Source organism: Sarcophilus harrisii, chromosome 2, assembly GCF_902635505.1.
Source record: "Sarcophilus harrisii chromosome 2, mSarHar1.11, whole genome shotgun sequence".
NCBI lineage: Eukaryota > Metazoa > Chordata > Mammalia > Dasyuromorphia > Dasyuridae > Sarcophilus > Sarcophilus harrisii.
Window position 1 is genome coordinate 558,171,546 of NC_045427.1, and position 24,688 is coordinate 558,196,233.

General features: G+C 42.7%; 1 protein-coding gene and 1 long non-coding RNA gene across 4 annotated transcripts; one reads left to right on the plus strand and one right to left on the minus strand.

Annotated features, from left to right (window-relative positions):
* Positions 1-260: 260 nt before the first annotated feature.
* Positions 261-15,576, plus strand: PPRC1 (PPARG related coactivator 1). Of its 3 annotated transcripts, none has more exons than XM_031955744.1 (14): positions 261-613; positions 4,476-4,676; positions 5,460-5,609; positions 5,948-6,046; positions 6,407-9,074; positions 9,314-9,367; positions 11,019-11,076; positions 11,627-11,694; positions 11,823-12,549; positions 13,923-14,099; positions 14,254-14,320; positions 14,463-14,584; positions 14,858-15,009; positions 15,302-15,576. In XM_031955744.1, the coding sequence occupies exons 1-14, from the start codon at positions 455-457 to the stop codon at positions 15,403-15,405; spliced, it is 4,806 nt and encodes a 1,601-aa protein (XP_031811604.1). In that variant the 5' UTR covers positions 261-454; the 3' UTR covers positions 15,406-15,576. The 3 variants fall into 3 exon arrangements, with proteins under 3 accessions (XP_031811604.1, XP_031811602.1, XP_031811603.1); XM_031955742.1 differs by having other exon boundaries at positions 262-613; positions 13,917-14,099; XM_031955743.1 differs by having other exon boundaries at positions 263-613; positions 5,463-5,609; positions 13,917-14,099.
* On the minus strand, positions 13,700-24,613 carry LOC116421884. The gene is made up of 5 exons (XR_004232468.1): positions 24,078-24,613; positions 21,965-22,044; positions 14,883-14,983; positions 14,425-14,539; positions 13,700-14,165 (listed from the first exon to the last, which is right to left on the minus strand). It is a non-coding gene; the product is annotated as an uncharacterized LOC116421884 (long non-coding RNA).
* Positions 24,614-24,688: the final 75 nt, after the last annotated feature.

The window sequence follows — 24,688 nt, forward strand, 5'->3', positions numbered from 1 at the left end:
AAGGCCACCTGTTGGATATGTCGGAGAGGTGACTCCTGTCTCCAAGGGGTTTGGACTAATTGAAGGGGTTCTGAGGTTCCTTCCAACGCTGGGGTCCCATGATTTGGGGAATATAGCGTTCCAAGGGGCAGGAGGGTAGGCGAGGACGGGGACGATCTGAAACTCAAGGGATGTCAAGATTCTTAGATTTTTTTTTTTTCGAAAACAAAGGGCACTCAACACCCTGTAAACTTCTCTCACTCCGGTCCTAAACACGTTGCTTGACTCCGGCTCAGGAACAACTACAAATCCCAAAAGTGACCGCGCGCATCAGCTCCGGGAAGGAGGCAGGCTCTGCGCTAGGTCCGATGGGAGTTGTAGTGTCGCTGAGCTTTCTGGGCATCGTAGTTCTGCGCCTCTACAGCCGGTAGGGCGAGGCGGCGCTGGTGCTTCAGAGCCGCGCTCTGGGGCCAAGATGGCGGCGCGCCGGGGACGGGAAGACGGTGCCGCGCCGCCCCCAGGAGGGGGCCCCGGACCAGGCCCCGGCGGCGGGATGCGCGGCGGCAAGCGTGGCTCCTGCCAACGGAGCCCCGAGCCCTCAGGAGCCGCGGGGAGCCTCGGGAGTCGGCAGCAGGTGAGAGCCGGGCGGGCGGCCGGGAGGAGGCAGATCGGCACATGCCGGGCGGTGACACGTGGAAGCTCCTGGAGCTGAAGTGGGGAAGGAGGGCGGCGGAGACACCCGGAGAACGGCGTTTGGGAGGAAGGGGCGACCCGGTTCTCGGTGTTCGGGGCCGCTTGCTTAAGCTTGGAAAAGCTACCGTCTCTGAAGAGCGAGAGGGGGAAGGGAGGTGGGAAGAGCTGCGGACACGCTGAACCAGGGCCGGAGCCGAGTCGTTGAGGTTGGACCCGGGGAAGTGGGAAGGATGGAGGGCTGGGACACGGGGGACGGTGGCTCTGGCCCCGCCGCTCCCTTCCTCGTTCCATCCTCTGCAGCCCTCCCTCTCCTTATAGCTCTCCCTCCCCCTCGGGTTTTAGGGTCCCCGCATCCGGGGAGGCTGGAGACCTGTTGAAGCGAGACCCCCTTTACGGCCAGACTCGATTTTTTCTTGGCCACGTGGGGGTCTGCGTGTAGAGGGAGGGGTGAACAATTTTTCCCGGGAGAACTTCATCCCCGCCCAGCCCTCCCCCTCGTCCTTACTGCAGTCCCTGCATCCACGTGGATTGGGCCCGGCGCGGGGACACCGCCGAGGTGGCCGCAGTCCACGTGGGGCGGGGGAGGGGGGTTGTCCACGTGGCCCCCCGTCTGCTCCCCCCCGCCCCCCCACTTCCCCTGGTCTGCCTGGCGGCTTATCGGCTGCGGGGGCCGGCGTGGAGGCCATGCTGCTCGGAACTGGGTGTGTCTGGTCCGCAGGTCCCTCCCCTAGACGCCAGCCCTGTGCGGTTCTCCCCCCTTCCCCCGGAATCGGGGGCCGCGGCTGGGAGGGGGCCGGGTTGTGGGGCTGTGGAGCTGGAGAGGCCTCTTCCCTGCTTTCCCCTCCCCCGAAAATGTATCCCGCTGCGTTCCTCCAGCCCGCTGCCAGAAGGAAGGGGTTTTTCCCAGATGTGCTTAAGGATTCCGGGCTCCACGCTGTTGGAAGAGGGCTAGCCCGGGGGGGAGGGGGGGGGGGGGGGGAGCGGGACGCCCGCTGCCCGGGGCTTGGGGAAGGAGCAGGGCTCAGGCTTGCAGCCTTCCCTCCCGCTGGGGGAGGTGCAGGGGTGAGTCATGGGCACCTGCGGTGTCTGCTGTGGGATGGGCGTGATTCCAGCTGAAGTGGCCTCTCCCCGAAGTGGGTGCCAATGGCAGGGGGTCCTCGGAGAGCACTTGCTGCCCCCTTTCTTCCAGGCCCCAGAGGCCCTCTGCAGGTAAAGGTGTCTTGAGGTGGCGAACTTCACTTTGTACTTGGTTTCTCCCTCTTCCCGAACCTTTAGCAACCCTAATGGACTTTACAGGACTTTGGGGTTCTCCTCAGTCAGGAGATGTTTTTTTGTCTTTCAAATCCATCATCAAGGGTGGCTTTTACTGCTTTCCTCCTGGGAAGTGGGGCTCGTATTTTCAATTCTGAGATAGGTCCAAGGTAAGGACCGTTTAATTTTTGTGCTGTTTTAATACCCAGACTTGCAAGTTGGAGATGAATGTTAAACTTGAACTCGGGCCCCACAGACTTGATAGCTAACCTGTATCTAACATGATAGTACTTTCCTCTTCCCAGTTTCCTGGGACAGCTAGTTCTTGGGATGAGCACATCTTGTTGATAGGTACCTCCCTGTTCTAATAGGGAGAAGGAAGAAAAATTGGTATGTGGGTGGTGGCTTAGAATCAAATAAACAGCAGTTTACTAAACTATTGGTTTAAAGAGGGCCCATTTATCTTTTGAGTCCCTGCCCCGCCAAGTACCATGTTCTGAAGGTATTATGTGCTTAAATCAATTTTGAAATGGAGAGGCATCACAAGATGGGAAGTGGAGGGGGAGTGGATTTATTTTGATTATCAACTCTCTTGTTTAGAGGAAACATTGTCATAATGGAAAGTGCCATAAAAAGGTGTTTGAGCCTCCAAATTGGCAGTATCATGATGGGCAGTGAATTTATGTGCCTCATTTTTCTTTTGGATAGAATGTTGATAGTACTTGCATTGCTTACCTCATAGGTTATTTGAGAAAGCTGCTTTACAGATTTTAAATCGCTATAAATGTGACCCATTATTGGCATTGAGGGAAATAAGTCCCAAAAGTAGTTGAACTGGGTTGGGATAGGCTGTGTCCCACAGATACTTAGAATGACCTGAGGGTAAGTGAGTATGTGTGCTGGGAATGAAATCTGCTGGCTGGGGGGCTGTAGCAGGTTTTTGCGTGGTGGTGTGAGGTACAGATATAATTCACCCTGGGAGTGTTTGCTGAGCCAGCTGAGATTCCAACCTTAGATTCAGCAGGTATCCCTAATTACAGGTTTTTGGAGGGATGGGAGGAGTTTAGTGCCTAATGTCCAATAATCCTAACACTATCTTTGTTACCTTCCCTTAAGTCCCAATTCCTCTTACTCATTTCTTTCTCCATCCCATCTCATTCTAGGACAGCGTAGTCCTCCCCAGTTACAGAGGCGGAAACACAAATTGTGTGTGGTAGTAGGACATAGAGGGAGCTCATGAGAAGGCATGAAATACTCCAGTAGGGAGAATCTGCTCAGTGTTGCCTGATTTTTGCATCTACTCCTCAAAGGGAGCAGCAGAAGATGCCCATCCATTTGGCCTGGGCCAGGCTCCCTTAGGAGTGGCTTACCATGGTCCTCACCCACACCCACAGCAGGCCCAGACTGGTGACTCCTACCTAATGAGGATGACAGAGGACTGTGTCTGCTTCTTCCCAGGGAAGTTTGGGGTGTGTCAGGCCAAAGCCTTCATACTATACGCTGATCTTCCTGCCTTTCTAAGGCTCTTTGGAATTTAGGGGTCATTTCATATGTCTGTTTTTTCAGTGTCATATCGTACAAGCTAATAATATTTTAGGAACATCATCTCAGTTGACAGTATAAGTATTATCTCCATTGTACCAATGAGGAAATTGAAGTTTGTGAGGATATTGTAGCTTACCTAGGACAGTGTAGATACAAGAGAAACCTTTGCTTCTGCATCTCGGGTTCAGTGTTTTTCCCATGATACTACATTGTCCCTCTTTCTTGATGCCTACTGTGTATTCAGCCCTGTGCTGGGGGTGAAAAGGTGGTGATGGTGAGGGCAGTAACAAAGGAATTCCATTAGAAGCCCGTGAAAAGTTGATATGATATGGGTTAACAGGTTATTCTAAAATGCATAGTGAATATATATCAATAAGTGTTGGAGGTGTTTGGGAAGGGAGTCCTTTTAAAGTTTCTCAGAAAGGTAGTTTTAAGGGAATGTTAGGTTTTGATTTAATTGATAGGAAAGAGAGACACTAGATTATTAAAATAATGCAATTGTTAGTCCCTCTGTTTTCACTCTCCTTCCAAAGACCATCAGACTAAATACCACTCTGATCATATTATGAACTATCCAGAAAATTTCTTTGATCATGTGTTATCTACAAAATTAAGTCCTAACATCTGAGACCATTTATAATCTGGGACTACCTTGCCTCTATCCTCTAATGGTAACTTACTTTTTTTTTTCTGATGCAATTGGGGTTAAGTGACTTTCCCAGGGTCACGCAGCTAGGAAGTGTTAAGTGTCTGAGGGCAGATTTGAACTTGGGTCCTCCTGACTTCAGGGCTGGTGCTCTATTCACTGTGCTAGCTAGTTGCCCTGGTAACCTGCTATTTTGTGCTCTTAATGGTCCCAGTTATTGATTCAGTGATCTTGGTGGATTTCTTCTTTCTCCTCTTTTGCCTACATTGCTACATTCCCTTCTTTTCATGCCTAGCAGAACAAAAACACAATGTCTAGGGAAAGAAATAGGTGCATTATGGCTATTTTTCTTGTTTTTCAGGTTCTGCTGGAAGAGGAGGAGGAAGAGGAGGCTGGCTTCCTCAGCCTGTCCCAGAATGATCTATTTGACCTGGAGGGAGATGATGAATTAGGAGAGGAAGAGGAGATGTTCCTACAGAGCGAGGTCCTGTTGGAGACCATGCAGAGTTATATGGATGCTTCTATCATCTCCATCATTGAAGACTTAAGTGGATCTGGAGAGGTGGGCACTAAGGGGTGGTTTCAATGGAGCAGAGGAACTCTAGGTACCCAGAAGACCAGAGAGTGGAGGGAATTGACCTACAATAGAAGAGGGACCTTCAAGAAGAAGCTTGCTAAGTTTCTGATGTTCCCTTAAAACTTACTACACTCCTCTCCTGGCCACCTCAGTTCAAGAGTAGTATAGAAGTATAAGGCTGGAACAAAGTGTGTTTTGTTTGACTTGTGTACTTCAGATATACCATGAAAATCAATGAAGCAACTTACACTGTTATTTCACATTTGCCCAGGGCTTAGGAGGGTGGCCTATTTTGTAGGATGAGGCAGGAAAAGATCTAGAGCCAAGATTCTGAATTTCTGGAGTCCATGAATATGCTCTTAAAAATATTTTGACAACAATCTTCATATAATTAATTTCCTTTGTAATCTTGTGTATTAATTTGAAAACATTATTATGAGTAGGGTCTCTACGCTTCATCAACTTGTCAAATAGGTCAGTGATACTACAAAGGTTGAGAGTCACAGTTCCAGAAGTTTTTAGTGATAGAGGCATAAATGTGTGGCTACAAAGGAGAAATGGCAGGAATAGAGCCCAACAATCTTTTTCTAGGCCTATTTGCATCTGTTCTTATAACATTCATTTATTAATTCATTAGTGGGTTGACTTGGGAGGAGGAGAGGTGAATCATTTGGATTCTGTGAGTTTCTGACTTGGGGAATATGTAACGTATGAGCATTTAGCCTGTGTACCTTTTCAGTGATTAGATGTCCCTTTCTTCCTTGGAAGCAGAGCAGGGTGACCTCAGAGGACCAGAATGAAGTGTCTCTGCTCACAGCTCTCACTGAAATACTTGACAATGCCGACTCTGAGAATCCATCACCCTTTGATACCATTCCAGACTCGGAGCTGCTTGCATCTCCTCGGGAGAACACCTCGGTTAGTGTTAGGCTGTTGGGTATTGAGTTTTTTACTTCATGGCTAGCACAAATGCTCATGGTTGGGATTGTATGTCAAATCTCATTGTGGGTTATTTCATAACAAATTTAAACCTATGTTTCCAATGGGTACTAGTTTCTGCATGTAAACTATGTAATGTCAGTTGTTCATTTCATTATCTGTCCTTGGCAAGGATGGATCACAGAAGTGGGGGTGGGGGCAGCTGTTGTGGTAGAAGAAACAGGTATAGGGTGGTTGGTTCCCTGGTGACCACTAGCCTTAATCACCCCTCCATCCACTTAGCCAGGGACTGACCGGCTTTCTTTGTACCCTTTTAGTTGCACAAACTGCTGGGTTTTTCTCGCTCATCCCCAGAAAACGATGCGGATGACCAATGGGGACCCAAGACACACAGTATGGCCCCTACTATTGGCAGGGTGAGTAAAGTGAGTTGGAGGAGTATCTGTGACCCAGTGGGGAGTCACTACGTTATGTCTGGAAAGGCCAAGATCTGACTTGGAACCAGAGATAGAAGGGTCCTTAAAGGTTAGCCAACACCATTATTTTTCTGAGAAAATAAATTGTCCACCTTCACAATCCAGATAGTTAACAGAACTTGGAATAGATCCCAAAGACTTATGGATGCCAAGTACTATCTTTATAACAAAAGCCATCTAGGGATAAGTGATCCTTCCCCCCAGATCTGGGAGATTGCACCTCAATTCCAGTGACCTTCACCTTCACCAGTGACCACCCCCTTCACCTGACTGTTGTTCACTTTTCTCCTCTCCATGTAGGTTGAGATGTGTGTCTCCGATTCTTCCTGGGATCTTCCCCCATCTCCCTTCTTGGAGACCTCTTCCCCAAAGATCCCAGGATGGAAGACCCCAAGATCCCGGCCCCGATGGGGTCAGCTTTCTCCCTTGCAGCGCAGTGATGGAGAGGAGGAAGAAGATGCCAGACTCAGCAGTGACAGAGTCGCAACAGCGGGCTCCTCTGCTGACAACACTGAAGACTTCCCTATGCACCTGGCCTGCCCGGGGGAGGAGGAGGAGGAGGAGGAGGAGGCTACCCCAGTCGGAGATGAGAGCATCTCCTCTCTAAGTGAGCTAGTGCGGGCCATGCATCCCTACTGTCTGCCCAGCTTCACGGTTTGCTTGGACTCCTCTGGAGACCAGCAGGAGGAGCAGACTGAAGAGTTGATGCTGGCTGAAGGGGGCATGGTTTTGGAGATCCTAGGCCAAGGGTCTGTGACTGGGGAGGCTCTGGAGATTCCGGTGGTCTTGCGCCATCTCCCTCCTTCAGGCCAGCCTATGGAAGAGTTAGAGCCTGACCTTTCTCAGCAGCTACTAGAGTCTGACCCGGGAGCTGACATCCCCATGTGTGGGGAGCCATGCTTTCAGAAAGAGCCTGTGATCCCAGGCAGTCCTAAAGGGGGGAGAGAGAAGGGGCCAACAAGCCCAGCCCTGCCTTGTGATGAATTGATGCCAGCACTTGTTGATGACCCCAAAGGACCCTCTATTGATGGGTCTTCAGATGCACCGAAAGGCCAAAGGGGCCATCGGAGTCGGAGAAAGAAGACTGAAGCTATGTTATTGCCAGACAGGGAGGGAGACAGTAACTATATTCGCAAGCTCAGGTCCTCTTCCCGGAGCCACCTGACTGCTGAGAGCCAGCCCTCAGATCAGCCCCTGGAGGCGTTCTCCAAAGTGGCCCAGGCATCCTGTGGTCGGAGAAAGCCCCGGGCCAGGCTGGCTGAACCTAGAGTGATGTCAAGTCTAGAAAAACCAGGCCCACCAGAGCCTGACTCTGTCCCACTAAGTCCCCTTGGACAGTCTGGCCTGGCCAGAGAGGAGCCGCCGACTCTGTCCTCCGGCAGTGTGGAGATGTCCTTGACCTCAGGGACTTGTGACCAGTCACAGGCCCCAGAGCCAAGCCTTGAGAGTAACAGGCCTCAAAGTGAGAGGGTCTCGAGTCCCTCAAAGACAGAATGCAGTGCCAGCGTTGGGCCCCAGGAAGCCAAACCCCGACCTTTGAGCCTCTCAGAGTATTGGCAGAGAAGGCAGCAGCGCCAAGCAGAAGAGCAAGTGCCAGAGCCCCAAACCCCTGCTGGAAAATGGCCAAGCATTCCGGAGACACCTACAGAGCTAGCAGAAATCCCTTGCCTCATTGTCCCTTCTAAGACAGCTGAGCAGCAGGGCCTTGAGGTACCTTCAAGGCCCATTGCCCCTGGCATAGCCAAGCAGAGGACAGCTCAGCAGCCAAGCCCCAAGCTGCCTGCCAGTCCCATGCCCTCTTCCAGCTTGTCTTCCCCTGAAGCTGACCTCCCGTTGCCAGCCAGACATACATCTCTAGCAAGGCAATCTGTGTCCCCTACAATGCCTGTGCCCCCTACAATGCCTGTGCCCCCTACAATGCCTGTGCCCCCTACAATGCCCATGCCCCCAGCTGTGCCTCCTGCAGGACCCATGCCCCCAGCTGTGCCTCCTACAATGACTGTTCCAGTGACAATTCCCAGGCCTCCAGCTCTGCCACCCACAATGCCACCCCTTCCGGGTGGGCCAGGAATGCCATCCATGGTGCAGCTTTCCTCCAGTGGGCAGACAATGCCCGATTTGCTTCTGCCACCACTCCCCCCACCCTGTCTCCCAAGGCCTCCTGATTCTTATACCCAATTTGCCCCAGTGCCTTCCTGGCCCTGTTATCCCTCAGTACCACCATCTGTTAACTATCCTTGCTTGCCACCCCCAGTGCCAGGCACATCCAATGCCTATCCAGTACCTACTCCCCCTGCTGTGCCTTGGGCCCTACCTCCTGCATCAGTGACAGCTTATGGTTCTGATCATTCTTATGGGCCTATGGGTTGGTGTCCAGGCCCGCAGCCTCCTTATTGGCCATCTGTACCCCCAGCCCCATTACCACCACCACCACCACCTCCCCTACCTAAGAACATCCCACCACCCACCCATGTTACTGACATTTTCCCTACTGTGGCTCATGGTAGCATACCTGACTCCAGTGCAGTCTCTATGGTTCCACCACCTAACCTTGTACCAACTTCCCAGGAGGCCTCTCAATCTGTACCCTCAAGAGCAGAGGTCAAGCAAGGGCCAGCTTCTCAGCAACCCTCGAGACCCTTGTCCCCTACATCCAAAACCAGGCTGGCCACCCCAAAGAGCCCAAATGCCAGAAAGAATGGGGTTCTTGTTGAGGAGCCCATGGTTCAAAAGGGCCAACTCACGTCAGAGAGTTCTACCCCCCAGAAGGCCCAGCCTGAAACCAAGGAGAGTGTGCATAGTGAGTCAACATTAGTCTCGGCAGATGCCACTGGGTCTGTGCCTAAGCAGTGCCAAGTGGCCAAGATGCCCAATGTACATCCAGCTCGACTTCGGAGACTCAACTTCCTGCCTTCTGCACACACCCAGGGTTCTGAGGATGTGGTACAAGCTTTTATCAGTGAGATTGGTGAGTGCCCAGGGGACAGGTAGACTCCTGCCTGCCTGATTTTTGGTTGGGGAGGACTGCTACTATTGCTGCTTTGCCTTAAGGGAGATTGAGGTAGTTATGCTTTCCTTTCATACTGGATTTCTCATGTTTTTGGGAGGGAATTTCAAGATAGAAGTGTTTAGGGCTTCTTGGATGAGGTAGTATACTTGTCTCTTTTCCAGAACTATACATATTCTTTCTTCCCTTTCTTGCTATAGGAATTGAAGCATCTGATCTATCCAGTCTTCTGGAGCAATTTGAGAAGTCTGAAGGTGAACAATTTCCTTTTTTGGGGAGGGTGGGTAGTAGAATGGGGCAGTAGAAGAAGGTAGTAGAATTTTTTGGCTTGTCTACTACATTCATATTTTTAATTTCTTTAAATTCTTAATCCTTTACATTATTAATTTCTTTAAAATATGTATTTTTTTGTTAGATAACTTTTATTTCCATTTATGGTGCTCTCTACTTTTCGCTACCCAGAGAAATACTTATAACAATCAGAAAGGAGGTGTGTGTGGATAGATGGAATAGTTAAGCAAAACAGACCATATCATCCTAGTCTGAATTTATATCCAGTACTCCTATACCATATTCCTTATGTTTACAAAAATGAAGGGCAGGTTCAAACTTGGTCATTGTTATTATATATCATTCTGATCACTTTTATTTCTTTAAAGAAATAAATTTTTGTTGATTGTTTTTACATCACTTTTATTCCCCACTGTATCTCTGCCCTCATGAAGAAAGATTAAAAAAATACAGAGGAAAAAAGCAACACATTATGGAATTCCAACATAATATGCCATAATCTTCACTCCTGGTTTCCAGGCTCTTTATTTTTTGAGTAGGGAAGTAAGCAGAGTTAGCTAGTAAGTGTCTGGTCAAAAATGAACTTGGATCTTCCCTGACTCCAATGCTGGTGCACTCTCCAGCTGTCCCTCCAACTTCTTTAAATGAAATGCCTTCTTACGTCTTTAATTATGATGAATAACTTTTCCTGGTTCTTATTTTGTTTTTCATCCATTATAACCTTCTTTTGCTTCTCTATATCATTCATTGTTTATGCAGTTGTTTGTGTTCACCTATCACTCTAGCCATTCTTTAATCATTCGGTGTCTACTTTATTTTCAATATATATATGTATGTATGTAATGTATGTATGTATGTATGTATATGTATGTAATACATATATATGTAAAGAATTATGTAGAGAATAGAGTCTAACTGACTACCTCATTGAAATACATGCAAAGATTATTTTTAACATTCACCTTTGTAAAACCTTGTGTTCCAAATCTTTCTCCCTCTTCTCCCCCTTCCCAAGATAACAATCTGATACAGGTTAAACATGTAATTGTTTTAAACATATTTCCATATTTGTTATGCTATGTAAAGGGAAAAAATCAGATCAAACAGGAAAAAGGATGAAAAAGGAAAAAATCCCAAGCAAATTCAACACTTGATTTAATTTTTTTGTTTCTTAAGTTAGAACTTAAGAAAGTAATAAAAAGAAACTTCATTCAGATTAAATTTAAAATGGGTAGTTATTTTTGAGATTTAGTTGTCAAACATTTACACTGCTGGTCAAAGAGTGGGAATTTCATTGACTTTGCTAGCATAATTATAAATTGTTTCCCAGAATGATTGTCCAAATTCGTTATTTCACTACAGTACATCCTGCTAAGGGTAACTTTGTTTCAGTCAGTATTCAGTAACATCTTTTGACCCTTTACTTGGCTGTGTCCTGGAAGAGATCTAATACCTGCCTCTAAGATGTAGTATTCCAGAAGAGCAGTATGGGAATAAACTGAGTGTGTTGATGGAAAGCCTGATCTCCCTCCAATAGTTTCTGATTTGCAATTCCTGACCTTCAGTACCTATTTGTGTTATTAATAATAATGTAAATGTTTGATTTCTTTACAGTCAAAAAGGAGTGTATTCCAGCGGGATCTGCTGATACCTTAGCTATAGGAAACTCAGGGTTAGTATGAACTGGGGCTTCCCCACAGCTTTTTATTGCCAGTAGTTGTCAGGATGAACACATCTCCCCAGGTAACTTCTGTTTCTTAAGAGTTACAGAGAATAGCTCCTTTTTTGGATTAGTTGAGGGATTATTGTGACTGACGTAACATGAAACTTAGGCTCCCAAATATCCCCTTGGCAACTTCCTTCCAACTCCTTGGATACCTTAAGACTGAAGTCCTTGGCTAGCTTGTAGCTTCCCTGGTAGTTACTTGGGGAAAGAAAGGTCCTTTAAACCCTTTGCCCCTCTTACTAGAGCTGAACTTTCCTCTTTTTTCCACCCAATTCTTCCATCTTTTCCCAAGAACATTTCCTTATCTTATCCTTGAAACAGTGATTTGAAGAGGGTTCTGCTTCCTTCATTTCACAAGGATGAAAAGAAACAACTTATTCCATAAAGAGTTGGTGACAGAAGGAATGCATCCTTATCCATTTGTAGTAGAACAGACAGTTCTAGGAGGTCACAGATGAAATGAGGTTTTAGCTAGGTCCTTATCTCTTCCTGGCAGGGTTGACATCTCCCAGGAAAAGCGACCTCTTGACCGGTTACAAGCCCCAGAGCTGGCCAACGTTGCAGGTATGAGTAATGGAATGGAGCGGAAGATCCAATCCCTAGACTTTGGATTATAGCATTTGGTACTAGGTAATCATGTTGGGTGTGGGGGATGGAATCATTTATATTTTATTTTTCTTTCTTTCCTGTAGGCCTGACCCCTCCTGCTACTCCACCTCATCAACTCTGGAAACCCTTGGCTGCAGTCTCATTACTGGCCAAGCCAGGGTCTCCTGATTCTCCTACCCAAGATAAAGGGCAGAAGCCCGTGGGAAACATGGAGGCCAAACGTGCAACTGCAGCTCGACTCCGAGGGCGGGTCCCAGGACCTAGCCCAGTTCATGTGGGCTCTGGGGACCATGACTATTGCATCCTAAGCCCTACAGTGACCCCAGGGCCTGAGTTGGGATCACGCTGGAATGTCAAACGACATCAAGATATTACAATTAAGCCTATCCTTTCTCTGGGCACTTCAGCTGCTTTGCCAGTATGCCCAGCCACGTGCCAGAAACAGCAGCTGGATCATAGGACTAGTGAAGAAATGGAAGCAACCCCTCCAGCCCCAACCGCTACCCCTGACCAGCACCCTTCTGTGCTGTTGTCCCCAGAGGCTTCACCTGGCCGTAATGATGACACTAGGACTCCCCCCGGGGCTTTGGCCAAGCAGCCAGTTCACTGCTATCAGAAGGCCATTGCTTCATCCAGCCCTCCAGGCCGTGTTTGGCGAGGCCGCAGCAGCCGTTCATGTTCCAATGGGGCTAGTGAGGCCTCTTCCTCCTCGGCGTCTTCATCTTCCAGATCCAGGTCCAGGTCTCGCTCCCATTCCCGTTCCCGGTCCAAGTCTAGGTCCATCTCCCCACCACCCAAGAGATGGCGCAGGTGAGTTTGGTAAAGTTCCTTTTCTTCCTGGAGGTGCACTAGGGCATGGGATTACTTTTTTGGTCAAGTCAAATCAATAAGCATTTAAGTGTTTTGGGATACAAAGAAAAGTTAAAAAAAGTAAAGTAAAAAACAATCCTTGCCCTTAAAGAGCTCGCATTCCAATAGGGGAAACAACATGCAAACAACTGTATGCAAAGGGTAATTTGGAGGTTATGTTAGGGAAGAAAGCAATATCATAGGGGGTTGGAAAGAGTGGGAAAGGCTTCTTGTAGACGATAGGATTTGTTTTAAGTGTTGAAGAAGGCAAGAGATGGCGATTATGAGCAAAGTGTGGAGATTGAATATTGTATGCAAGGAATAGCAATGAGTCCAGTGTTACTGTATTGTAGATAAAATACATGGAAGTAAGTAAAATGTAAGAGGACTGGAAAAAGTAGGAAGGGTCCAGATTGTAAAGTTCTTTGGGTACAGAGCATTTTGTGTTTGATCCTAGAATTTTTGAGTAGAGTGATGTGTCAGATGTGCTTTTTGAGGAAGATTATATTGGCAGCTCTGTGGAGGATGGATTTGGATGGGGAGAGACTTTAGGCAGGATACCCACCAGAAGGTTATTATTGAAGATGAGGATCTGCATTAGGGTAGTGGCAGAAAAAGGAAGGCCATGTATACAGGTGTCAGCTGTGCCCATACATAGCCTGATAGGGGTGGGTTGAAGTTAGGTTGTCCTGCCAGTTGAAGTTTAGGAAATGTCTGCTGGGACATGGAACATTTATTAGGCAGGGTGTTAGGTACTGATCTACCATAAATATCAGAGGCTGCAAGGGCAGTAAGTAAGCATTTTTACACTATGTGGTGGATGCCCCTTTCTACAGGGATGTCTGGTAGAAATGCCTTCAAGTTCCAAATGTCTAATTTCTGTTAGCATTTGATTTATCTTGAGTATTAGAAGCAACTTTGGGTTTACAAAAACTTTTTTGCATATGTTCTCATTTGGTCCTCAAAATAGCCCCAAGAGAACAGTTTATTAGAAATATTATCATTCCTACTTTATGGTTTGGAAATTGGAACCAAAATGAAAGAGGAGAGTGTATCTCTTGATGGAATGTAAACTTGAGAAACAGGGCTTTCATTTTTTTTCTTTGAATCCACATCTCTTTTAATTCCTCTCTGGTATAATGGATACTTTATGAATGAATGATTAACTGGGGCAAAGTAGAAACAAGAGTGTGGAATAGAACATCCAGTCTCTGATGTTTAATCTAGTTTTTTGCCTATTCACCTTGGAAAATGGTGGGTTGGGGGGATGTCTTGAGGACAGGCAAGAAGTGAATGGCTGGGGATACAAAGCCATCTTATTCTCCCAGCTACAGGTCCCGTTGTTCCCGTAGTACCCGATCCTCTTCTAGGTCCAGCTGTGATTCCTGGGGACACTCTCGGCGGCGATCTTCCTCGTCGTCGTCTTCTACATCTTCTTCTTCATCCTCATCCAGTTCTCAGAGCCGATCTCGTTCTCCGTCCCCTCGTAGGAGGAGTAATAGGAGACGGAGGTGAGTATGAGTATAGGCTGGAGTCAGTGTTTGGAGCAGGGAAACCAGAATAGTGAAGTCTTGGATCTGGTGAAGAAAGAACTGTTAGAAACGATGTGGTTCCTCTTGGTCAGATCCCTGCCTTATTCTACCCTGCAATTCCTCTCCTACTTAGGTACGACTACTATGATTCCCAGGACCACTACCAAAGGCAGAAAATTCTTCAGAAGGAACGTGCAATAGTGAGTTGAGGGTAATGGTGTGGGAAAAAAGATCTATTTTGTACTTAAAATTAAGAATAGCATACTACCCTTCACTTGAGGGAGGAAAAGAGGTCCTAGCTTACCTTTTTGTTTTTCCTTGTGTCCATCTACCTGAATCCAGGAGGAAAGGAGAGTGGTCTTCATTGGGAAAATTCCAGGCTGCATGACTCGGTCAGAGTTGAAACATCGGTTCTCAGTCTTTGGAGAGATTGAAGAATGTACCATTCACTTCCGCTTTGAAGGGTAAGTGTTTGCTTCTGAAGAGGAGGGGAATATCCCTTCCCCATGCCACTATCCAAACTCCCTTTCATGAAAAATAGGAGTCTGTTGCATTTCTAATGTTCCTTTGTCTTTAGGATTGTAACTGAGAGCAACATAGGGATTATATTTTCCACTCTATATTTGATGAGTTAGCAAGCAGCTTATTTCTAATTTTTGGGGTGATGAAATGGAGACTGGGGAGGCAGTCCCTTAGGATCTTCTTTATATAATTATTCCCTCTTCCTCCTCCTTAAGTGACAACTATGGCTTTGTCACCTACCGATATGCTGAAGAAGCATTTGCAGCCATCGAGAGTGGTCACAAACTTCGGAGGGCAGGAGAGCAGCCCTTTGACCTCTGCTTTGGGGGCCGAAGGCAATTCTGCAAGAGGAATTATGCAGATTTGGGTGAGTAGTATTCTAGTGGCCTAAACTGGGGACCCAGGGTGGTGTGGTTAGGATTTGAGGAATATATAAACCTTAATCTATTCATTCTTTGAGGGCAACTAAAGCTAAAGAACCAGGGGGAAATTTTCAGATCTTTTTACCCATGGCCCAGAGTTTTTTACTGTGGACCTTTGGAGGAGGGAAACTACACTTGGGGTGGATGTGGTGTGAATGGATCCCTTGATCCTTATGGGGGGGGAGTCAGTCATTCTTCAAGTTTGCCCAGGATCAGTTTTTCCCTCTGCATTTGTAGACTCCAACTGGGAGGAGTTTGACCCTGCCCCCGTGAAGAGCAAATTTGATTCAGTCGACTTTGACACATTACTAAAACAGGCCCAGAAGAACCTTCGGAGGTAACCCTGGGCCTCCAGCCCCTGTCCCTCCAGAAGTCCCTCCCCCTCGCCCCCTGGAGCACCCGTTGCTTCTGGATGAGGGGGGAAGAGCTGCTAGTGAGATGGCTGTTTTATAAAGAAAATGGAAAAATAAGTGAAATTTAAAAAAAAGTAAAAGAATTTTTCTAAAAAAAAAGTTTTGTTTTTATAAAAAGTATTTAACAAAATTTGCATTCCTTGTGAAGTGGGTGGTGCCTACTGCATGGGCTGCTCATTTGGGGAAGGTCTAAATCACTATGCAGATCAATAAACAAAAAAAAGGAAAAATCTTTATTGTGTTGCTATGTATTTCTGTCCCCAAAGATCCTGATTATTTCCTGCCTTACCTATACTCTTCATCATGTTTCTGACTCCTGACCTCTTCCTCAGGGGGCTTAAGGGATTTACCCTTGGCCTCCCAGGCTTACCTGCTTTGTTGGGTCCATTGCTCCTACTGCTGCCTTTCCTTATGAAAAGATTACTGGTTATAACTGTGAATAGGCATTTTGACTGTTGATAAGCTTTTAATGATGGACCAAGTAAATGAGAACAGTTTGAGAAGTGGAGGGTTGTTGTTTTTAATCTTTTTTGAACCTTGTGAGAGCTTGAGGATAATATATTACATCTTTTGGGATATGATTATATTCTATGAAGTAAGTCACTTTAGGTTAGTTTTCTACCCAAGAGAGGAGTAGGGTAGTATCAATGAATTTTTTCTCTACTTCATATTTTATAACGCCTTGGATTTGAAATCAGGGTCTGAATCTTGCCTTAGATACTCTTTACCATAGTGATGTGGCTCTCAGTAAGTTAAATCACTTAACTTTGGTTCTGTTTCCTTATCCAGGAAATTAAGAGTTATACCTGTTGAATATGGAGGTGGAAGGGTGGAAAGACAGCAGGCAGTTCTTTGAAAATCAAAACAGTGAATTTGATGCTTTTTATAAACCTCAAACCTGTTTTACAAACAACTCTACTTAATTCTGTTTAATTTTTTTTACCTCCCACATAATACTTTTGTGTTTTCCAATTAAATGTAAAGATAGTTTTCAACATTCACTTAAAGATTTTGAGTTCAAAATAGTTTTTTTCCTGTTTCTTCCCCAAGGTAAGGATAGAAGGAAAACAACACACCATGCCAAAATTTGTAGACTAGTCAACGGTTCTTAGGGAAATTTCATATCTCTCAAATGCTTTTTTTCCATAAGAGCATTGGGCATGCAACAACAAAAAGAAAACCAAATTAATCCCCTCTAATTAAGAACTCAGACAAAAATAATAAAAGGAGATATTAACAAAATTGAAAGTAGAAAATAAAATTATTGAGCTAACAAAATGAGAATTTAAAAACAAACTTATTTAAAAGAATAAAATCAAATTGCCAGTATCAAAAATAAAAGACGAATTCACAGTCAAAGAAATAAAAGCAATTATTAGCAGTTTTGTTCAGGTTTTATATATATATGATTTAAATGAAATAGCTAAATATTTACAAACTATAAATTGTTCAGATTCACAGAATAGGGAATAAAATGATTATAGAAAAAAAATTGAACAAGACATAAATGAAATTCCACAGGGCGGAAGAAAAAACAGGCAGGACCAGATTAAGTCAATTGTACCAAACATTTAAAGAAAAATTCCAATACTACATAAACTGGGACAAAAATAAAATAATTTGGATTAATGGGCAAAAAGAGGGTCCAACCAGTTTACTTTGTTGAAATAAATATGCTGATACCTAAACTAGGAAGAGCAAAAACAATTATAGACCAATTTTATCAGGGAATATGTATGCTGAAATTCCAAGTAAAATACTAAATAGGAAACTACAACTATATCACAAATATTATACATTGTGACCAAGTAGGATTTATCCCGGGAATATAGGGATTGAGAAAAATTACATAATTGACTATATAATAACGAGCAACAAAAATCATGATTGTTTCAATAGATGTTTTTGACAAAATACAATACAAAATACAAAACACTTTAGAGCATAGACATAAATGGATTTTTCCTTAAAATGATAGAGCATCTACCTAAAATCAACAAGCATTATTTATAATAGGGATAATCTAGAAGCCTTCCCAATAAGATAAGTAAAACAAATATGCCCATTATCACCAATGTTATTATAAATGCTAGCAAAATAAGATAACATAATTAAGAGAAATAAAAGAAAAAGTTGGAGGAATCAGGATGGACAGTGAGGTAATAATACAACTATTTGTAGATGATATAATTGGAAAATTCTAGAGATTGTACTAAAAATTTAGTTGCAACAATTAATTTTAGTAAAATGGCAACATATAAAATTAACCATATAAATCATAAACATTTCTATATAGTACCAATAAAACCCTGCAAGAAGAGGTAAAGATACCCCATTTAAAGTAACCATAGAGTACAAAATACTTGTGAGTAGTGTGAATATAAATATAAAGCAATTTTCACAAATTCAGATTTAAATAGTTGGAGAAATATTAAATATTAATTTATAGACAGGCCTAATGTAACAAAAATGACAATTCTATTTAAATCCACCTATCCAATTCCTTCCCAATTAAATCATCAAAAAAAATTACTGAGCTGGAAAAAATAAAATTAATTGGGAAGAAGAAAATGTCAAGATTATCAAAAGAATTAATTTAAAAAACTAAAGGAAGGCAATTTAGTAATGACAAATTTTATATTGTGAGGCAATAATAATCAGTACTATCTGGTATTAGCTAAGAAATAAATGGATTGGAACAGAACTGATGTAAAAACAGTAGTAAATGATCATAGTAATCTTGTATTTAACAAATTAAAGATTTAATCTTTTGGGATAAGAATTCACTATTTGGTAAAAATTGGGAAAACTGGAAAGCAATCTAACAGAAATTGGGTCTAGACCAGTATCTTACACTCTTTAGCAAGATAAGGTCAAAACAGTTACGAACTGGATATAATCGGGGGTTATAAGAAAATTAGAAGAACATGTAGCATGGTTAGAAGAATTTATGAATAAATAAGAGATAGAGAGCCTTGTGAGATGTGAACTGGTTACTTTTAATTACATTAAATTTTAAAAGTTTCATACAAATAAAATGAATATATCCAAGATTAGAAGGAAAGCAGAAGATTGGAGAAAATTTTTGATACATTTGAGATGTATGGAGAACTTTGTCAAATGTATGAGAATGAGTCATTCCCCAATTGATTAATAGTATCAAAACTTTATGTAATCATGAAAATATGCTCTAAATCATTATTTATTAGAGAAATGCAAATTAAAATAACTTTGAGCCTGTTTATAAGAATGGCTACAGTGATAGAAGGGGGGGAAGTGACAAAATGTTGGAAGGGATTGTGGAAACATTGGGACACTAAGACACTGTTGGTGAAATTGTGAACTGATATATTGGAAAGCAATCTAGAATAATGTCCAAAGAGTTATAAAACTCTGTATACCCTTTGACCTAGTAATACCACTATTAGCTCTGGTTGGCAAAGTGATCAGGGAAAAAGAAAAAGAACCTTTATGTTCTAAAATATTTATAACTTTCTCTCTGTGGTGTCAGAGAACTGGAAAATAAAAGGATACCCATCATTTGAGGAATGGCTAAGGCTAAACAAGTTGTGGTATATGATTGTAATAGAATGTTATTGTGCTGTAATAAATGATTGAGCGTGTTGATTTTAGGAAAATATAGTCCAAGGCAATCCCAATAGACTTTAGATAGAAAATGCCATCTGCAACCAGAAAAAGAAGTATGAAGATTGAATGTAAACCAACACATGCTATGTTCACTTTCTTTTTTTTTGTTTTGTTTTGTTTTATTTTCTCTTGTGGCTTTTCCCTTTTCTAATTTTCTCTCCCAATATGATTCATAAAGCAGTGTGTATTAAAAATAAATAAATGAAAGAAAAATATGGAAAAACCTGCATGAAATAATGAGTGAAATGAGAAAAATCAAGAAAACATTGTGTATGGTAACAGCAATATTGTTATAAGAACAACTGTGAATGATTAAGTTATTCTGAGTATTATAGATATTCAAATTAACTACAGAGGACCTCTGAAGGAAGAACATGGATCCTCTCCAGAGAACTGACAAATGGGAATATGCATAGTATGCTTTTTATATTTTTGTGTGTGTGTGTGTGTCTGTACAAAAAGATGTGTGTGTGTGTGTGTGTGTGTGTGTGTATATCTTTGTCAAATGGTTGCCATCCCTAGAGCTGGGTGGGGAAGGAGGGAGACAGTTTGGAATTTAAAATGTAACAAAATAAATAAAATTGAAAAATAGGTAAAGAAGGGGTACTACCAAGTTACTTCTGTGACACAAATATGGTCTTAATACTTAAATCCAGAATGCCAAAGCAGAAAACTATAGACCAACTTCCCTAATGAATACAATTGGAAAATTTTAAGTGAAATATTTGCAAAGAGACTAGAGCAACATATCTCGCAAAGATCATATATTATAGTTCACTCGATTTTTACTAGAAAAACTAGAAACTGTGTTAGAGTAACTGTAACCATAATTGGCCATAACAATAATCAACAAAAATCATTTTAGTTGATGCAGAAAGAGCTTTTGGCAAAATACAACACCTATTCCTGTTTTAAAAAGATATTAGAAAGCATAAAAATAAACAGAATATTTCTTAAAATGTTAAGTAGTATCTATTTAAAACCACTAAATCAGCATTATCTGCAAAGAGGATAATATAGAAGCTCTTCCACTAAGATCAGAGGTGAATCAAGGATGTCTATCGCCACTATTACTATTCAATATTGTATTTGAAATGCTAGCTGTATTAAGAAAAAAAAAGTAGAAGGGATAATCAAACACAAAGATCCAACAAAATTCACTTTTCAGTTGGCCTAGAGAATGAATTAAAAAACAAATTGAAACAAATTCAGCAAAGAAGCAGGATATAAAATACATCTGCATAAATCATCCGTATTTCTGTTTATTACCAGCAAAATAACAGCGGAAAGAAATAGAGAAATTCCATTTAAATAACTATAAAGTATTTGGGAGTCTACTTGTGGAAGCCTATATAAACACAATTACTTAATACTTTACACAAATAAAGACATTGACAAAATTTTATAAATTAGAGAAAAGTTAATTGTTCATGGATAGGCCAATCCTTCCCCCTCCCCCCAAAATGTTACCTAAATTACTTTACTTACTCGGTGCTTACTAATCAAACTAACAATTATTTTATAGAATTAGAAAAACATGATAATGCAGTTAGAGAAATAAAAAGTTGAAGATGTCAAGGGAATTAATGGGGGGAAAAAAGGGATTGGAGGGCAGCAGTACCAAATCTCAAATTATACTACAAATCTCTAATTGCCAAAACAATTTGGTGACGGTGGCCAGAATGTCAGGCTTAAAATCAGGAAGACTCATCTTGAATTCAAATTCAGACTCAGACACTTAGTAGTTATGTGATACTGGACAAGTCACTTAACCCTATTTACCTTAGTTTCCTCTTCTATAAAATAAGTTGGAAAAAGAAATTACTCCAGTATCTTTGCCAAGAGAACTTTGCCAAGAGTTGCATACGACTAAAATGACTGAACTTGATCAATGAAGCCTACTATACAGAAACAAAGGAGCACAATAGTCTTGGTTGGTTGTCCTTCATTCTTGAAGAGCCCCAAAATGATGTCACTATATTAGGTCCACACACAGTGTGTCTTGACTATGGCTGACCAGACCAATATGAGCTCGGAATGCTCTGCCACAAGTTGGATACAAATAGACCCTATGAACTTATGGGGTAGCTTCTCTAATTTTGCTAATCTATTGTTTTCTTTGGGCTAATTTAATTTTGCTCATAGAGCACATCACCTCTGATGAGGGCCCATCATGCTGGGCCTTGTGCCAGTGTCTCCCATATCATACAGTTGATGCTAATGTTCTTAAGAGAGACCTTGAAAGTATCCTTGTATTGTTTTTCTGGCACCTTGTGAGTGCTTGACCTGTGTGAATTCTTCATAAAATAACTTTTTTGCTTAGTGTATATTTGGCATTTGAACAATGTGGCCAGCCCAATAGAGTTGCACTCTGCAGTAGAGTTGGAATTCTTGGAACTTTAATTTGAGAAAGGACCTCAGTGTCTGGTGTCTTACCCTTCCAGGTGAGCTTCAGAATATTCCTAAACAATTCAAATGGACGAGATTCCGTTTCCTAGCATGGCGCTGGCATAATGTCCAGGTTTCACAGGCATACAATAATGAAGTCAGCACAATGACTCTGTAGACCTTCAACTTGAAAAGACTACAAGCCAAAACTAAAGTGGAGGGGATGTTAGTGCATGATTTTTTTGTTTGCAGATGATTGTGCACTCAATGTAGCTGCCAAAGCAGAGATGCAACAAAGTATGGATCAGTTTTCTGCTGCTTGTGCTGATTTTGGCCTAACAATACCAAAACAACACAGGTCCTCCATCAGCCAGGACCACACCATCCATATGTGGAACTATCTGTTAAAGTAAATGGTGAATTTTTGAATCCTGTGAATGAGTTCTCTTACCTTGGCAGTATACTTTACAGAGATGTCCACATTAATAATGAGATGAAAATTGCCAGAGCTAACTTGGTGTTTAGGAGACTCTAAAGGAGTGTGGAAGAGAAGAGATATTAGGTTGATCACACCCTCTAACAGTAGATGTTACTCTATGCCCTTTTCTTTTCTCCTTTTTTACAACTTTGGTGATCACAGATCCATAAACTGGATGTCAGTAGATATCTTAAACTCAATATTTCCAAAACAACTCATTATCTTTCCCCATAAAACTCCTTCCCTAACTTCCCTGTTAGAATAGAGGGGAACACTTCACCTAGTCCCTCAGGCTTACAACCTAGGAGTCATCCTGGATTCCTCATTATCTCTCCCCTCCTGTCCAATCTGCTACCAAGGCCTGTCCATCTCACCTTCGTAACTTCTCTAGTGTATGTCTCCTATCACCACCCTGGTGTGGGCTCACCTAAATCTCACCTTTGATTGACTACATCAGCCTGATGATGTGTTTGCAAAATGGATAATTTTGATTGTATAAAATTAGAAAAATTTTGCACAAATAAAACTAATGCAGCTAAAAAGAAAAAAAGAGAAGCAGGAAACCAAGAGGAGGCCTAAAATATATAGGAAAATGGTTCAAATTTATAAAAATAAGAGCTATTCCTTGATTGATAAATTGTCAAAGGATACAAATAAGTTATTTTTAAAAAAATTTTTTTTTGGCAAGGCAGTTGGGGTTAAGTGACTTGTCCAGAATCACACAGCTAAGAAGTGTTAAGTATTTGTGGCCAGATTTGAATTCAGGTGCTCCTGACTCCAGGGCCGCTATTCACTTTGTCATTTAGTTGCCCCACAAATAGTTTTCAAAGGAAGAAATCCAAGCCATTAATAGTCATAAAAAAATTCTAACTAAATCATTTATAGAAAAATACAAATTAAAAATACTGTGAAGTTCTAACTCACACCTATCAGATTGTTTAGGTTGATGGTACTCTGAACTGCACCAACTGTTCTGGATAAAGTTTGGAACCATGACCCAAAAGCTATTAAATTATTCATATCCTTTGACTCACTTACTGATACTAAGTGCAGAGAGGTCAAAGAAAAAGGACCCATATGTACAATCATATATATATATAGCAGATCTTTTTGTGGTGGCAAATAATTGGAAACTGGATGCCTATCAATTAAGAAATGGCTGAATAAGTTATGGTATATAAATGATCGAATATTCTTGTGCAATGAGAAATGATGAAGGAAATAGCTTTAGAGAAACCTGGGAAGATTTGCATGAACTGACACAAAATGAAGTGAGTAGAACCAGGAGAAAAATGTCTACAATAACAGCATTGTAAAAACCCAACCCTGGATTCAGGAGAATCTAAATTCAAATGTGATCTGAGATCCTTAACACTAGCTGTGTGATCTTGGGCAAGTCACTTAACCCCAATTGCCTCACAAAATAATAGGATTATAATAAATTCAGAAAAATTTAGGATTTCTGATGCACATAAAGAACAACTGCAATCACAAAGGACTCGATAAAATAAACTATGCACTTCCAGAACTCTGGCTGCTAGGTGGTGCAATAGAATAGAGTGCCAATGGAGCAGTAATGAACTGAACCAGCTACGCCCAGAGAAAGAACTCTGGGAGATGACTAAAAACCATTACATTGAATTCCCAATCCCTATATTTATGCCCACCTGCATTTTTGATTTCCTTCACAAGCTAATTGTACAATATTTCAGAGTCTGATTCTTTTTGTACAGCAAAATAACGGTTTGTTCATGTATACTTATTGTGTATCTAATTTATATTTTAATGTATTTAACATCTACTGGTCATCCTGCCATCTGGGGGAGGGCGTGGGGGGTAAGAGGTGAAAAATTGGAACAAGAGGTTTGGCAATTGTTAATGCTGTAAAGTTACCCATGCATATATCCTGTAAATAAAAGGCTATTAAATAAAAAAGAAAAAAAAAATAGAATACAGTGCCAGGTCTAAAGTTAGGAAAACTTGGGTTCAAGTCCAGCCTTAAATGGAGCTTTTGTGGCCCTGAACAAGTTCCCTTAACCTCTTTGCCTCAATCTCCTCATCTTTAAAATAGAGATAATAATAGTACCTATCTCCCAGGGTTGTCAGGAGGCTTAAAAGAAATAACTGCAGTGTCGGCCGGTCACCTGGTAGGTGCTCTATAGTAGTTTTTGTCATCTCTTCCCTCTATCCCTGGAGAATAATGTGAGAACTTGTTTTGCATGACCAGACTTTATGCATTTTCATGTTAATTTATAATCTGGAACGGAGATTTTTCCTATGAAACCAGATGTCTGAGCTGGAAAGAACCTCAAGACCAGCCAGTCAGCAAGTATTTATTAAGCGCTTACTACTGCCTGGCCCTGTCCTATTAGCCGGGAATACAATTAATTGCAAGCACAAAGACGGTCCCTCTTCTGAAGCAGCACAACCTGTGTCCCCGCGGGGGTGTTTGGGTGGTTGTGGAGCACTGCTGCTCTTCCAGGGATGCTCAGGAAAAGCGTGGGTGCGCTTGCTCTCGGTCCCTAGTTATCGCCAGCAAGGAGCGCGCGAGCAGGGAGGCCAACAACCAGGCGGGAGGGGACGAGGCTTAAGCCCCACCCCCTCATTATGCAGGCGAGCTCAAGCCGCTCTCTGGAAATTTCTCAATCACGTCTGCGTGGAGGCCCCGACAAGGCGGCGGCCGAGCCCGCAGTTGAG